The sequence below is a fragment of the Arachis ipaensis genome, chromosome B1 (assembly GCF_059453495.1).
Source record: "Arachis ipaensis isolate K30076 ecotype BB chromosome B1, ASM5945349v1, whole genome shotgun sequence".
Lineage (NCBI taxonomy): Eukaryota > Viridiplantae > Streptophyta > Magnoliopsida > Fabales > Fabaceae > Arachis > Arachis ipaensis.
In genome coordinates, this window is record NC_142436.1 from 56,287,576 (window position 1) to 56,305,038 (window position 17,463).

The window sequence follows — 17,463 nt, forward strand, 5'->3', positions numbered from 1 at the left end:
ATTTTCAAAAAGTGAAAAATAGTATAATTGAGTATTATACAAAAAAAAATTTGTTTCTTTAGTGCAACAAATAGTTGGAAATTATTTTTAATAAAATAATGACTATGAGTTCTAATTTATCTTTTTAATTATTCTCCGAATACTTAAGTAATTACAAAATTAAATATATGTATTCTTTTTTAACACAACAAAAAAGTAAAAATTCAAAACTTTTTTATTTAGATTGAAAAAGTTAAGATGAAATAAGAAAAATTCTTTGACAAGAAACATAATAATTAAATAATTAATAATAAATTCATATTTTATTTTTCGTTTCTTCGTATATCAATCCACCTTTTTTTATGGGAATAAAATTTTATATTCCACACAAAAAGTTACTCTTAAAAATAAAATACTTTAAGAAATAAATTTTTAAAATTTTTAATAATCATAAAAATAATATATTTCCTAAAATGGATATATCGATAAAGTATATTTGTATAATGTATAGGACGTTGACCTCAGTCAATTCATCGCGGAAGGGAGAAAAATTTGTTACATATTTCCGGGATGAGTCTGATAATAATACCATTCATAAATCATTAATAACTATGATGCAATCAGAAGAAGCACAAATAGGTCTATGAACTGAATTTTTCTCTGCCTCGCTCCCTAAACAAATGTACTCAAATTGAATCAGGGGTTTCCAAATTAATTTAGAAAAAACAAAAAAAAGAACCCGATCGCAATCGAATAGCTGACTAGCCAACATAGGAAAATACATAGATATTAAATCGAATATATGGCGGTTTTCCAAGGGTAACCCCCTTTCCTTCTCTAGTTAAACAACATAGATGCCCAAAACAAGGCTAAGAAAGAAAATCCAGTTACTGCAACTCTTGCTGCACTTCCTTTGTCACTTCCGGGTGTAGCTGCAAGGGTAAACATGTACTTTTATTAGATAAGTTAGAATAATGTAATTAGCAGCTTCTGTGGGTCGATGAATGTTTTGTTAGATTGTGTATTTTTATGCGGAGTCTGAAATGCAAATTTTGAAATATTTATTTTTTTTATTATCTTTTATTTTTAATAAAAATTTCAATTTTTTAATATTTAAAAATATAACTTATATATTTAAATTTTACACGTTTAAATATTAAAAAAATAAATTAAAACTCTTCGTTGTTACTCATCATTCTAGTTACTACTTATATTTTAAGTCTAATTTAGATAAATAACTTAATTAATTTGAAAAAAAACACATAAACAATAAATATTTATATTAAAAATAATTTATTTAATTTTTTAATTCTAAAAATATTTATTTTAAATAAAAAATAATAAAAAAAGTTTTATTATAAAAAATTATGTTTTAAACTTTTTTATAAATATTTAAATAAATTTTTAAAAAATTATACTAAATATTAATATTATAATTCTTTATAAATTAAAAATTAAAAAAAAATATTTATAAACCTATCCAAAATGTGCTTATAATGCACTCTTCATCGTTTAGTCTATTTCAGCTCTAATTTGAGGTCAAGGGACACCTTTGACAATAGCCCAAAATCTTGTACGCGCAATAAAGGCTAATAGTTATTTGAATACTCTGTTCTTTCAAAATTAACATACGCGTAAACTCAGATTAAAGAAATTCAAAATTGGTGGGAACGGAAAAAATAAGATTAAAGAAATTCAAAATTGGAGGCGCAGTTACGAGTTTTTCCCGACCTAATTTGGCGTTTTTGTTTCATTTTTATTTGTTCTTTTTGTCTTTGTATTTCTGTTTTAAAATTCTGTTAGGATTTTATAGCTCTACTTTATTGTATTGAATTCTTTTGTTCAAAAAAAAAAAAAATGATTAGCTGGCCTTTTTGATAAGAGACAAATTCGAAGTGACAGATTTTGGTTTCTCTTTCTTACCCTTTCCCCGGGTAATCTAATCGAATTGGCCGTGTATTTATGCATAGTCGTCATGATTAAGCAATCGGTACAGAAATTAAATGTTTTCCTTATTTTAGTTTATCAAATTGAGGAACTGCTTACCTGGTGGAGTTGTCGTTGAAGATGAAGATGGAGATGGAGCTGATCCTAATAACGAAAAAAAATAATAATAATGATAATTAATAAATGTAAGAAGAATATAATATTTAACAAAATCGGAAATTTGTGGATACATAAAACCAAAAAAGAGTTTTTAATTATTGATACCACAACTACTTCACAATAAAGAGAGTTCACAAAAACATGGCCTATTATTCGTTGACTCATAACAGGGACAAAGACCAGGAAATCAAAATCAAATGTATATTTCAACAATAATAATAAAAAAAAAAAAACAATAAAAGTTAGATGATCATAATCTGTCACTTACTAATTAATCAAAGATCTTGCCTACCAGTAGTGGACTAGCGGTGGTGTTGTCAGAGCTTGTGACAAAACAATTTTCCTTTTTATCTCTATTGAAAATTGAATACTAACTCTTTCACTAAGAATTTGACTAATTCGCCACAAAGTCAGCGAAGAAAGCCAAAAGTACTAGTATTTAGATCTAACAAAAAAACGGGGGATAAAAAAGTAAATTTGGCAAAAATAAAGAAGTGTACCTTTGCAGCTGTTGATGCCTTGGGTGATACCGCAGTGACGACTAAGTTCAAGAGCCTGAGTGACGTTGATGTGGAAACTCTCAAGCAAACCGGGAGTATTGAAAAGGTTGCAGAGGCAGGTTAGTTGCGTCGCAACGGTTTGTTTGAGTGGCGTGCAGCAAGAACTTGGTGGCTTCGTTGAGTTCAGGTAATCGGCACATGGAATCAGTTGAGAAGCACAAGAGTTGTCACTGCTGCTTGATGCTGCCTCACTCAAACCCATCATGCCACTCATCATTACTACCACCAACACCAAACCAAACATAGAAACATGCATCTTGCTCAGACTCATTTTTTCAGATCTTCTGGGTTTCTTTTTCTTCTGTTTTGGTTGGTAAGTATTCGCTTAATTGCTGGGCTTGCTACTGTATGAATGTGAAATGAATTTACTTATAGGTGCAATTGCCTGCCTAGGTAGCCAAATTTATTTAATTCAGCTTTTTGGTGCGTTGAATAGGCCCACGTTCTATCCTGCGCGTGACGGCGTGACTTCGCTGCCTTTTTCGTTAAGAATTTTATACGTTAAGAATTTTATACTAATAGGGAAAATTAAAACCACCTTACATGTGTTTTACTTTTATAAATTTGTGAAAAAAAAATAGTGAGAATAATAAAATTTTGGAGTAAAGTAATTTATTTTATTTTTTAATTTATTAATAAAATAGTATGTTTATACAAAAATTAATTATTATATATTTTGTGTATATTTATATATGTTTTTTAACATATTTTTAATATATATTTCATATTTTGCATAAATAACTAATTAGTATTTATTGTTTTATATACTTTTCCTATAGTTATTTTATTAAAAATTTAAATTTATTGCTAGTGCATGTTTATGTAATTCACTTTTGTTTCTAATATTTACAATCAGTTTTAATTAACATTTCATATTTCATTATTTTATAACATGAAGATAATTTGGGATGGTTTAGCCAATGTGCTGAATTGGACAACACACTGTTTTCTACAAATATGTGGTGTTTTTCTTCAACTGTGCTCTTTTATTTATTAATTTTTCCATGATTTTCTTTTTCAAAGGTGTGAACTAATCACAAAAATAGAATAGCGAGTATTACACTTAACAATCCAAAAATATCAGAGGGATTAAAGGGTCATACATTCTCCAGCATGAGGCCAGAACGCATCCAACCAACTAAATGATAGCTTCTGATATGTGACAAAATGAGCTGTATTATCATTATTCAGCCAGTGATCCGTTGGCCATAATGTATTTTATATGGCTAAAATTCGATATGCTGTAATTAATTCCAGTTGAAAAATACATAGGCAGTTTTAGTTAAAACACGAGTTTCAGTTATTGTAATAACACATAAATGTTATGGTAAAATACATAAATTTGTTATAAAATATATATATTTTATTTTCTTCTTTTTCATCATCCTTCTTCTTCTTTTATTAATGCAAAATAATTTATATGTCTTTCTATGTTTTTCTTTAGAAATAAAAAATAAAAAAGAATTAGATTTTAAAATAAATTGTACAAAAAAAATCTAAAAAAAAATAAAAAATTGAAAAACATTATTTTGAGCTATGTGCGAATTTTGAGAGAAAAAAAAAAGAGAAAAAGGAGAAAGACTTTGTTATAAAAAAAAAAAAGAAAAAATGATAAATAAATTCTTGACCTTTTAATCTGCAGACATTTAAGTTTTCAAGGATTTGAAAATACATTTAAGTTCCTAATCTGTTTAAAATCTGGACATATCGATCCCTCATGTTCACTTGGGTCTGTCAAATCCAATGAAAATATCAAACGTGACTCCCGTTGTACTGACCTGGTTGATACGGTTGCACACACATGAGAGAGTTTTAATACAAATTTAATACAAATCAACCACTCATTTCTTAGGTCATGCACCTTCCCTTCCTTTTCAGATTCTGCCATCTTCCTCGGACCCTCGCTCCTTCAATCCCTCTCCTCACCAACTACCATTGTCCCATTGTCACTGCCATGTCAGAGGCCGGACAAACTACCAATAGTGCTAGTCGTTCTTGGTTCTTCGCTGCTTGCTACTTCATTCTTCTCCAAGCTAGACTACCTCGTTCTTCACCTTTGTTCTGCTTCTCTTGGACTGCTGATTCTGGTCTCCTTGCCTAGTAACATAGAAGGTGTAATTTGAGAACTTTTCAGCAACCTCAGACATTGATCGCCCATTTTTCTGTCACTTCTTTACAAGCACGTCCACTACTTCCATTTCTGCATTTATAGGTTATAATCAAGCACAATCTAAATCATGCTTCAAAATCTGGTTATTATCAAACATGCTCAAGGTTATAATTAAATTCAATAATCTAAATCAAAGTCCAAAAATTATATTATAATAAAACACACTTAAAATCATATTTTAAAATATAGTTGTAATCAAACACACTCAAGGCTATAATTAAATTTAAGAATCCAAGTCAAAATTCAAAAATCATATTATAATAAAAACATAGTCTAAATCATGCTTCAAAATGCAGTTATAATCAAACACGTTAAAAATAATAATCAAACTCAAGAATCAAAATAAAAGTTCAAAATTCAAATTATGATTAAACTCGCTCCAAATCATAATTCAAATTCCATTATAATTAAATATCAAGACCTAATAAATCAAAGTTCAAAATTATATTAATCAAACCCATAGAGAATTGGAGACTATAACCACTAAATAAACTAGCTCCATATAAACCATAAAGAAAAATTCTAAACCAAATAAGTGGTATTAAATTTAGTTTTTAAATGTAGTTTTTTTGGTATGGCAAATCTCTCTATAGATGTCAACAAGAGAAATTTGCAAAGGAGTATAGTTATGATACCTTCAAGGTTTATCCGAGTTGTACTCATCTTTCTTCTTTGTCTCCTTCTCCTTATCCCGAGCTTGATAAGGTGGATTTTGTCTTGGAGTTGGTTCTTTAAGTCGGGAATTCTTTTCCATGTTGATGTACTTTTCTGCTCACTCCTGTACTTTGTACAGGAAAGTCGGATGTCGCTTTGATATGGAGTGAGAAAATGGGCCTTCTCTGAGGCCGTTGACTAGCCCCATTATTACATCTTCTGTAGATAGATTTTGAATTTCCAAGCAAGCTTTGATAAATCTTTCCATATAAGCTTCGAGAGTTTCTCCGAACTTTTGTTTGACCCATAGGAGACCAGGAGCGTACTTGACTTTATCTTTCTAAATTGAAAATTAGGTAAGAAACTTTCTTGCAAGGTCATCGAAACAAGTGACCCGACCTAGGTGGTAAGGTATCTAACCACTTCATCGCGGCTTTGATTAACATCATCGGGAGAGCTTTGCAACAAGTCGCATCGGATGCATCAACCAAATACATTCGACTTTTAAGGTTACTGAGATGGTGTCTCGGGTTAGTCATTCCATCATAGAGGTCCATGTCAGGCCTTTTAAAACTCCTGTGAACCCTAGCCCGCATGATCTCTTCTATAAACGGATCTTCTCCACTGAAAGGACTTTCCTCTCAATCTGCATGATTGCTCCGATTTCGAAAGTCGGCTTCTAATTTCAGAAGCTTTTATTCTAATTCTCTTTATCGTCGCACCTCCCTTCGCAAGTCTTTTTCATCTTCTCTTTGTCGCTCTATCTTCTGCTCGAGTTGCTCTAATCGGCCGTGATGCCCGTGTACGAGTTCTATGATTACTATTGGGTGCAGGGGTTCCTCATTCTCTGGCGGATGTATTTCTAAATTGATTCTCTTTGGTTGAGGGTTTCCCGATCCCTCCCCATTAGGGCCATGATGAATCCACGTTTTATGGTATTTATTTGCTCTATTTGGGTGGATTTCATCAACTTTTCTTGCACTTATCCATTGAAATAGCTTAGTTTTGTGATTTCTTCCTATATTGTGCTTGAAAGTGAAAATATGCTCTTTAGGCCTTTTAATTGCTAAATTTTATTCACTTTAATCCTATTTGATGCCTTGATGTGTTTGCTAAGTGATCTCAGGTTTCCAAGGCAAGTATGGGTTGAAGAAGTGAGAAAAAGAGCATGCAAAAAGGAAGAAACCATGAAGAAATGGAGTTTGGAAGTACGGGTGGGTGTGAATTTCGCTAGGTGATGTGTACGCGTGACCCGAGTCACGTGAGCTCATTAATGCAAATTGCTAGGGGCGAATTCTGAGCCTCCAAAACCCAATCCAACTCATTTCTAAAGCTATTTCAACCCCAATTCAAGTGGAAGCAAGGGGGGCAATTAGGTTTAGCTTTTCTATGCTTTTCTCTTAGTTTTCTAGAGAGAGAAGCTCCCCCTCTCTCTAGAATTAGGTTAGGTTTAGTTTAAATTCCTTTAATTTCAGTCTTTAATTCTTGTTTTAATGTAGTTTTCTTTATGTTTTCATGCTTTCTTGTCTTTATCTTCTTTATTTCTCTTGTTATTTTCTTTCTTTTGTCATTTTTATTTTTATGGATACTCTTGTTAATTTTAATTTTGATTAATGCAAATTTATGTTTTCATGTTAATTGTTGCTTCCTTTAGTTGTTGTTATCATTTTCTTGCTTTTGGTAGTTAGATTTTATTCTTTATGCATTTTAATATTATTTTATTCTCATGCACACCAAGTATTTGACAAAATGCTTGGCTTAGCTTTTACATATTTTTTCTTCACTTTTGGCTTGGTATTGAGGACTTTAGTGCTCCTTGAGTCATTGATTTCCATTCTTGTTTAATACATTAGAGTAGTTAGTTGATTTGGTTTTCCTTACTCTAAGTGACCCATTAATAGTGTTGACTAGGACTTAGGGATTGGAATCAACTATGCCTATTTGATTTATCCTCGATGTAGGGTTGACTAAGTAGGATTAACTCTTCATAATCATCATGTGTTTGTGGTCAATGGCTAGGATAGGTAACCTTAACTCCCAATCCTTGCCAAGAGGTTTCTTGCATTTGAATTTTCCTTTCTTTGCATTTAATTGCTTTGACTCTTATCGCTTTGACTTTTAATTCCTTGCATGTTTATTTAATTGCTTTCATTTAATTTCTTGCATGTTAAGTTACTTTCTTGCTATTTACATTTCTTACTTCTCTTGCAATCAATCATAGCCAATAATCTTAGCACTTCATTTGCAACTCCTAGGGAAGACGACCCGGGAGTCTAATACTCTCGGTTATTGTGTTTTGATTGTGACATCCTTTGAATTAACATTTGATTATGATAATTTATTGTTGGTTTGGACTATGCTACTAACGAATTGATTCTTATTTTGATTGATTCTAAACTGGCAAAAAAAAATTTCTCTTTTCAAATTTGGCGCCGTTGCCGGAGAGTTGCAATGGTGTAAAGTTTTTGGCTATTGTAAATATGTTAATATGTAAATAACTTGCTTTTTGGTTGTCTTTTGTTTTTGTTAATGGTTAGGATTTGGTTCTCGGAGGACATTAGAGATTCAAGCATTGGTGGGGAAGTCAAGCACAAGCCACCATAGCAAGGGCTCTCCGAATTTTTTAACTTAAAGACAATAAATAAAAGTGTTTGGTAACATGTTTCTAACTCTCCCTCTCTTTTAGCATTTGTTTGTTGAATTTTTGCTTTTTTTAATTAGCTTAGTTTGGTAGAATTTTTGCGTTGATCTTGCATTTCTAGGGTAGAATAAATTTTGGGGTTGGAAAAGCTGTTTTGGATGTCATGTTTGGTGCCTTAGAGCACTAAAATTTTTAAGAAAAACAGTGCATGTGCGTGCGCACTCACCTGTGCGTACACACACTCATGAACGCCCCCTCTGTTTGGAGCGTTCACACACCTTGTGCGCTCGCATCCCCCTCTTTTTGCCTCTTGTGTGTACGCACGGACCTGTGTGCGTACGCACAGATGGCGAATCAGGCGTTAAATCTTGATGCTTCAAAAAAAAATCCAGCTTTTCTGTGCATGGGCACAAGCCTGTGCCCACGCACACATCAAAAGAAGGCCTCTGTTCGCGGCGTTTGCACGCGTAGTGCGAATGCACAATCTTTTTCATTTCACCCATTGACGCGTACGCGTCTCTCACGTGTACGCGTCGCCTTGCATTTACTCTCTTTCACGCGAACGCGTCACCCCACGTGTACGCATCGATCCCCGTTTTTCGCCGCACCACGCGCACTCGTCCCCCATGCGTACGCGTGACCCCTTGTGCGTGCGTATGGCCCTGTATGCGTACGCATGCCCCTGTTTTCTCCCACTATACTTCTTTTCTTCTCTTCTCTCTACTTCTTCTCTTCTTTTCTCTTCTCCTCTTTTCTTTCCTTTCTTCAATGACCACTCACCACTATACTTCACCACCCACAACACTCACCTTTAGTTAGTTAGTTTGTTAGTTATTTAGCATAGTTAGTTTAAGTTTCTATTTTGATGCTATGTGTTGGATGATTGAGTTGATTTGTTGATTGTGTGAGATATTGCTGCTGAATTATTATTGTTGTTACAATTTATTGAGGTTGTAAATTGTTGCTTGGTGTTGAGTTCTTCATGTTTAATTTTGCACATACTAAGTACTCATAACATTGCCTTTGAGAATCTCTTTTGGATTTCTAAATTTCATGTTTTGGCCACCATGTAATTTGATTTTATTATCTATAGTTAGGCAATTCGTATGTAGTTGATGCATTTTTTGTTAGGTGATGCTTGTTTGTGATTGATTTTTATTTATATCACCTATTTGATGCATTAACATTGAAAATTGTGAAATTGGATCATAAGTTTGCCTAATGACACTTTTTGAGCTTTTTAAGCTATGTGGACTATGCTTGTCATGTTTTCCACTTCATGTCAATTAGGTATTGCTTCATTATCTAATTCACAATTTCTTGATTCTTGCTTGAATACTTTCATGCCTCTTTATTGCTTGTTTGTTTATCTTAACCTACAAGTTTTCTTTAAAGTATTTCAAGCATACTAGAATGAATGAAGTGCATGCTTATTTTGTCTAATTGTGACCTAGCTTACCATGCTAGTGTATGTGCGCTCTAAGCCGCGCAACTTAGAACACACACACCTGTTTTCTTCATGTCACAAATGTATTCACTCACTTAATTCTGGTGATTCTTACCTCATTCCAACAATCTTTTCTTCCTTACTTTTGCATTTACTCATCTTACTATCTTATTGTCTATTTTGCATGGATGAGTCACCATAAGCAACAAGAAAAGTGGGAGAAAGAGCATACAGCAGCTGATTGATCCACCAACTGAAGGTGGCAATCCGAAGTCACTATACCCCCTTGCTCGTCTTTGAGTGCACGGAGGACCGTGCAACCCCTTAAGTGTGGGGAGGTCGTCACCGATCGACAATCTTGGGTGACATACTCTAATCCTAACACTTTCATCTTCTTTTTGAATTCTTAGTTGCATTTTTTTCTTCTTGGCTTGTATATATTTTAGTACCTTAATTTCATTTTTCAATAGTTTATTGCATTTCTTTGCATATACATAACAAGCTTAGTTAATATAATGAAAATTTTCCAAGAAAAATATTCTTGATAGGGCATTGACATCCTAATTGATTTGAGTTAGAACTTTTGATTGAAACTTGCTTGAAATATATTGTGGAACTTGTTTTTGAGCTAAGAACACACAACCTTGTGAGTTTTGAGCCTCATTGTGTAGTTACATCATATAACCACTATTTTTATTCTTGTGTGTGTTATTCTTTTCTTATAATTGCAATATTTGATTTGTTTGATTCTTTATGTCCATTGTTTGATGTATATATGCATTTATATGATTGAGGCCATCTTTCATTAAGCTCACTTATTCCAAATAGCCTACCCTTTTATCTCCCTTTTTTAACCAACTTTGAGCCTATTTCAATCCCCTTTTTGTTCTTAAAGTTAGCACATTTGATGAGCGGATAATTTATACGCTTTTTGACATTGATTTCAGTATATTTTTAGTATATTTTAGTTAGTTTTTATTATGTTTTTATTAGTTTTTAAATAAAAATCACATTTCTGGACTTTACTATGAGTTTGTGTGTTTTTCTATGATTTCAGGTATTTTCTGGCTGAAATTGAGGGACCTGAGCAAAAATCTGATTCAGAGGCTGAAAAAGGACTGCAGATGCTGTTGGATTCTGACCTCCCTGCACTCGAAGTGGATTTTTTGGAGCTACAGAAGCCCAATTGGTGCGCTCTCAATTGCGTTGGAAAGTAGACATCCTGGGCTTTCCAGCAATATATAATAGTCCAAACTTTGCCCGATATTTGATGGCCCAAACCGGCATTCCAAGTCAGCATAAAAATTCTGGCGTCAAAACGCTAGAACTGGCATAAAAGCTAGAGTTAAACGCCCAAACTGGCACAAAAGCTGGCGTTTAACTCCAAGAAAAGTCTCTACACATGAAAGCTTTAATGCTCAGCCCAAGCACACACCAAGTGGGCTCGGAAGTGGATTTCTGCATCATTTACTTATTTCTGTAAACCCTAGGCTACTAGTTTTCTATAAATAGGACCTTTTGCTATTGTATTTTCATCTATCAATCGAATTTTAATCATGTTTTGATGATTGAACCCTCTTTGGGAGGCTGGCCATTCGGCCATGCCTAGACCTTTTGTTCTTATGTATTTTCAACGGTGGAGTTTCTACACCCCATAGATTAAGGTGTGGAGCTCTGCTGTTCCTCATGAATTAATACAAAGTACTATTATTTTTTTATTCAACTCAAGCCTATTTCTTCTCTAAGATATTCACTCGCACTTCAACCTGATGAATGTGATGATCCGTGACACTCATCATCATTCTCACTTATGAACGCATGCCTGACAACCACCTCCGTTCTACCTTCGAATGAGTGTGTATCTCTTAACCTCCTGGTTCATGATGCATGGTTGCCTCGCCTAACAACCGAGCCTTCCATTCCATGAGATCAGAGTCTTCGTGGTATAGGCGAGAATCAATTGGCAGCATTCTTGAGATCCGGAAAGTCTAAACCTTGTCTGTGGTATTCCGAGTAGGATCTAGGAAGGGATGACTGTGACGAGCTTCAAACTCGCGAGTGTTGGGCGTAGTGACAAACGCAAAAGGATCAATGGATCCTATTCCAATATGATTGAGAACCAACAGCTGATTAGCCGTTGATAAGCGGATAATTTATACGCTTTTTGGCATTATTTTTACATAGTTTTTAGTATGATTTAGTTAGTTTTTAGTATATTTTTATTAGTTTTTAATAAAAAATCACATTTCTGGACTTTACTATGGGTTTGTGTATTTTTCTGTAATTTCAGGTATTTTCTGGCTGAAATTGAGGGACTTGAGCAAAAATCAGATTCAGAGGTTGAAGAAGGACTGCAGATGCTGCTCGATTCTGACCTCCCTACACTCAAAGTGGATTTTCTGGAGCTACAGAACTCCAAATGGAGCGCTCTCAATTGCGTTAGAAAGTATACATCTAGGGCTTTCCAGCAATATATAATAGTCCATACTTTGCCTGAGTTTAGATGACGCAAACTGGTGTTCAACGCCAGTTCTATGTTGCATTCTGGAGTTAAACGCCAGAAACAGGTTGCAAAGTGGAGTTAAACGCCAGGAACCGGTTACAAACTGGCGTTTAACTCCAAGAGAAGCCTCTACACGTGTAAAGCTCAATGCTCAGCCCAAGCACACACCAAGTGGGTCCCAGAAGTGGATTTCTGCATCATTTACTCATTTCTATAAACCCTAGTAACTAGTCTGATATAAATAGGACCTTTTACTATTGTATTAGACATCTTTGATCAGTTTTATGCTATCTTAGACCTTTATGGGGGCTGGCCACTCGGCCATGCCTGGACCTTGCTCTTATGTATTTTCAATGGTAGAGTTTCTACATACCATAAATTGAGGTGTGGAGCTCTGCTGTTCCTCATGAATTAATACAAAGTACTATCATTTTTCTATTCAATTCAAGCTTATTCCAATTCTAAGATATTCATTCGCACTTCAATATGAATGTGATGATCGTGACAGTCATCATCATTCCCAACCATGAACGCGTGCCTAACAACCACTTCCTTTCTACCTTAGATTGAATGAATATCTCTGAGATTCCTTAATCAGAGTCTTCGTGGTATAAGTTAGAATCCATGGACGGCCATTCTTGAGATCCGGAAAGTCTAAACCTTGTCTGTGGTATTCTGAGTAGGATCTGGGAAGGGATGGCTGCGACGAGCTTCAAACTCGCGAGTGCTGGGCATAGTGACAGACGCAAAAGGATCAGTGGATCCTATTTCAGTATGATCAAGAACCGACAGATGATTAGCCATGCAGTGACAGCGCATTGGACCATTTTCACTGAGAGGACAGGATGTAGCCATTGACAACGGTGACACCTAACATACAGCTTGCCATAGAAAGGAGTATGAATAATTAGATGAAGACAATAGGAAAGCAGAGGTTTAGGAGGAACAAGCATCTTCATACGCTTATCTGAAACTCTCACCAATGAATTACATAAGTATCTCTATCTTTAATTTACGTTTTATTTATATTTTAATTATATTTTAATCATCAAATATCCATAACCATATGAATCTGCCTGACTGAGATTTGCAAGATGACCATAGTTTGCTTCAAGCCGACAATCTCCGTGGGATCGACCCTTACTCACGTAAGGTTTATTACTTGGACGACCTAGTGCACTTGGTGGTTAGTTGTGCGAAGTTGTGACAAAAAACTAAGATAATGAACGTGCGTATTAAGTTTTTAGCTCCGTTACCAAGGAATGAACCGTCACGATTTCTGCGCACCAAGTTTTTGGCGCCTGATAAACCACTATTTTATGATTTATAATGTGTTTAATTGTGTGGTTTTATCATGATCCTTACCCACTTATTCATTAAATTAGCATGCATTTAGATTTCCTTCTTGAATCTATTACATGTTTTGATAAACATGTAATAGACCACTATTTTGAATCTATTACATGTTTGATAAACCACTATTTTGGCCCTCAACAATATATGCTCTTCTATGAAATTTTTGATGTTTGGGGCATTGACTTCATGGGTCCATTTCCAAATTCTAATGGATATTTTTATATATTGTTAGCTGTGGATTATGTTTCCAAATGGGTGGAAGCAATTCCTACCCGCACTGATGATGCTAACACTGTTGTTTCCTTTGTGAGAAACCATATTATATGTCGCTTTGGATCACCACGAGCAATCGTGAGCGATCAAGGCTCCCATTTTTGTAACAGGAGACTAACAGGATTGATGAAGAAGCATGGGATAATCCATAAAGTTGCAACTGCTTACCATCCCCAAACTAATGGGCAAGCCGAGGTGTCAAACAGAGAAATTAAGCGTATCTTGCAAAAGATAGTAAAGCCTCATAGAAAAGACTGGAGCACCAGGCTACAAGATGCACTGTGGGCATATAGAACAGCATACAAGACACCCATTGGGATGAGTCCCTTCCGCTTGGTTTATGGAAAAGCTTGTCATCTCCCAGTTGAAATAGAACACAGAGCCTTCTGGGTAGTTAAGGAGTGCAACATGGGAATTGAGAATGCCGGAGCTGAAAGGAAGTTGTAACTGCAGGAACTGGAGAACCTTCTCCTAGAAGCTTATGAGAATTCCAGAATTTACAAGGAAAAGATGAAAGCTGTGCATGATCAAAACATCAAGAAGAAAGAGCTTCAACCTGGAGATTTTATCCTCCTTTACAAATCTCGACTAAGGCTCATGCCCGGTAAGTTGAGATCAAAATGGGAAGGTCCATACAGAGTAGAGAAGGCTGAACCGTACGGAGTTTATCACATAAGCCATCCTTCAAGCTCTGAACTTATTAAGGTTAATGGACAACGCCTGAAGCTGTACCATGGTGAGAAGGTGCAGAAAAATAAGGAGCTTGAGATCTTCCGCTTGGAAGATCCCCACATCGCAGCAGATTGAGCTAGCGGAGCGTCCAACTTACGGACGTTAAAGCAAAGTGCTTGGTGGGAGACAACCCACCGCGGTATGATCGTTCTTTTCTTCACTTTTAGTTTTTCTTCTTTAATAACTCTTCTCTTTATTAGCGCTTTCATGCTCTTTCATTTACATGTCTTTATATTTCCTAAAAAAAAAAAAAGGTTTTTCACCGCGCGACGCGATCGCATCAGCGACGCGTCCGCGTCGCAAAGAGGGTGGAGAAGACAAATAAATGAACAGAGAGTCCGGCTGGAGTCCGGCTGGAGGTGTGCCAATGGCACAAATCGACCCACACGACCGTGTCCCTGATGCGTTCGCGTCGCATGGGAATCATGGCCTCCCACGCGACCGCGTGCCCCACGCGGCCGCGTGCCCTTAGTTTTCAACGTAAAAGGGTGCACAGTAATATTCTGTGCGAGAGTGATGCTGGAAGCACAATCCTTGTCATGCGACCGCGTCACCGACGCGGCCGCGTCACCTATTTTATAACGCACACTCATGCGATCGCGTGACCCACGCGATCGCGTCACCCAATTTTGGCAATTAAAATAAATCGAACAGAGAGTTGTGCTGGAGCGAGGCTGCACTTGCGCTAGCAGCGTAACACGGGTCACGCGACCGCGTGACCGACGCGATCGCGTCCCCTGACCTGACGCGCACCCACGCGAACGCGTGCCCCACGCGGCCGCGTCGCATGCACCGCACAACTCAACCTAAATTGCCAGATTATCTTATCTTTCTCTCTTCTAAATCCTAATTTTCCTTTTCCCTCCTTCTTTCTTCTTTCTCCCCTTCCCTTTCTATCTCACCTTTCACTCTCTATCTCTCTCACCACCATTAACAAGGTTTTACCTTCTTCCTTCTTCTCTTTTTCTATCATTCTTATTATATTATGTATATATATTATTATTTTCTTTTTCTTTTCTTTTTCTTTTCAAATTTTTATTTTTCTTCTTCTTCTTTTCTTTTCTTTACATGGTGTTAGAAACCTTTTGAGTCATCATCCCTCATTATATGCTTGTGGATTATTGCAAATTGTTTGACAATTATTTTTCTCCCATTTAAGGGATTGCTTGCATGTTCATCTTCATATTTTCTATACCCTATTCACCATGCATGCTATGTGTTTGTGAAAAAGCTCATGTGGCATTATGCACTTTTCTATGTTGCTATACTATTTAATGCTTGCTTTTCACAACTTTCCCTTATTATTTTATTAATTAAATTCAATTGTCAATACAAACGTGATGGTTTGTTACGAAGTAATGCTTGGTCTATGCTACCCATGCCCTTTGCCAGCATGCCAATAAACACCTTGCATTCACTTGTTTTTATCTGCATTTTTTTATTTTCCATTGATGGCTTTTCATATGTACTCGAGAGCATGTGTTAATGTCATCTACATTTTACTGTGCATCATTCACCCTCTTTTCCGTTTCCTTCCTTGCTGTATATCTCTTTGAATTTAATTTACTTTCTCTTCCCTTCTTTCAGGATGGCCACCAAGAAAGGAAAGGAGAAAGCAACTTCCAAACCACCAGCAAGAAGAGGAACTAAAAGAGCATTAGTGGCAGAGCCTTCTTCCACCGCAGTCAAGCCCTCAACAAAAAGAATTAAGAGGATAATAAAGGTTGACGAAAAGGAGAAAGCCTTTCCAGCAAAGGACGCTGCACGATTTTCAAATCGCTATTGTAAGCAGATGTTCCCTATCCTGGCAGAAAGGAATTATAACAATGAATACCTTCTTATCCTCCCGTCCAATATTGCTACCTTTGTTGAGCCGCAAATTGAGCGAAGACAATGGGGTTTCCTATGGAAACAGCCAAGGCAGGTCAATCTTTCTTGGGTAGTTGAGTTCTACTCCAACTTCTACATACCGACCCTGCAGTCTGTTTATGTCCAGCAGAAGCAAGTCCCCATCACAGAAGAGGCCATTCAGCGAGCTCTGAGTCTTCCCCCTATTCTAGCAGGAATGGACGCTTTTCAAGAAGCCGCCCTTCAGCGCCAGAGATACCAATTCGACTGGGACTCCGTTCTCGGAGTCATCGCATTACCTGGCAGTCGTTGGATCTACGGATACCACCGTACCCACCCTAAGGGAATCTTGGCTTCAGCACTTACCTTGGAGGCTCGCGTATGGGCACAGATCATGTCCCATTACGTCTTTCCGAGCACTCATGAGTCCTCCTTCACTACCGACATGGCTGTTCTACTATGGTGCATCCTTACAGACCAACCTCTGAATCTCTCAAGACATATCCGGAATGCTATGGAACACGTACAAATTGCAGGCAACTTACCTTTCTCCACCTTGGTCTCAGATCTTGTCTTAGCAGCCGGAGTCTCCTACAGAGCTGGGGACACCAAAGCCATGCTTCCACGGGATGATCAGTATGTCCCTAACGGGAAATACCTCAGACTCTCAGCAGCCACTACAAGCCTTCCTACTGCTCCAGTTGAAGATAATCCTTCTTCGACACCACAAGCATCTACAACTGAGAAATTGCTCCAGCAGATAATTGAACGGTTGGATCGACAAGAACAGAAAGCTAAGATGAGAGAGTGCCGTAACGAGTGCCGATTCAAACACCTCAAGGAGCTACTCAAGGGACATTTCAGAGACTCAGAGACCCCGGACTCCACTTTCTTTACCAGAACAGGGAGCCATGACGGCCCTGACTGTGGAGATACTGCTACTAGCCCACCCCTGTTCCTGACAGATGGCACCGAAGATGGTGCAAAGCCTTAAGTGTGGGGAGGTCGGTCAGTACCTGACTTCCGGAGGTAATTTCTCTTCTCTAGCACCAATAATTAGGATATTTTAGTTAGATTTTCTTTCCTTTATAGAATATAATAAATTGCATAGGTTAGGATAGTTGCATGCATGTTCTACTTGATTGAAAAGACAATGAGTTTCTTCCAAAAATCTATCTTTGGAACAAAATTTCA

General features: G+C 36.4%; 1 protein-coding gene across 1 annotated transcript; it reads right to left on the minus strand.

Moving 5' to 3' along the window:
- Window positions 1-556: 556 nt before the first annotated feature.
- Window positions 557-3,063, minus strand: LOC107630403 (non-specific lipid transfer protein GPI-anchored 7). The gene is made up of 3 exons (XM_016333515.3): window positions 2,586-3,063; window positions 2,026-2,070; window positions 557-911 (listed from the first exon to the last, which is right to left on the minus strand). The coding sequence occupies exons 1-3, from the start codon at window positions 2,914-2,916 to the stop codon at window positions 817-819; spliced, it is 471 nt and encodes a 156-aa protein (XP_016189001.1). The 5' UTR covers window positions 2,917-3,063; the 3' UTR covers window positions 557-816.
- Window positions 3,064-17,463: the final 14,400 nt, after the last annotated feature.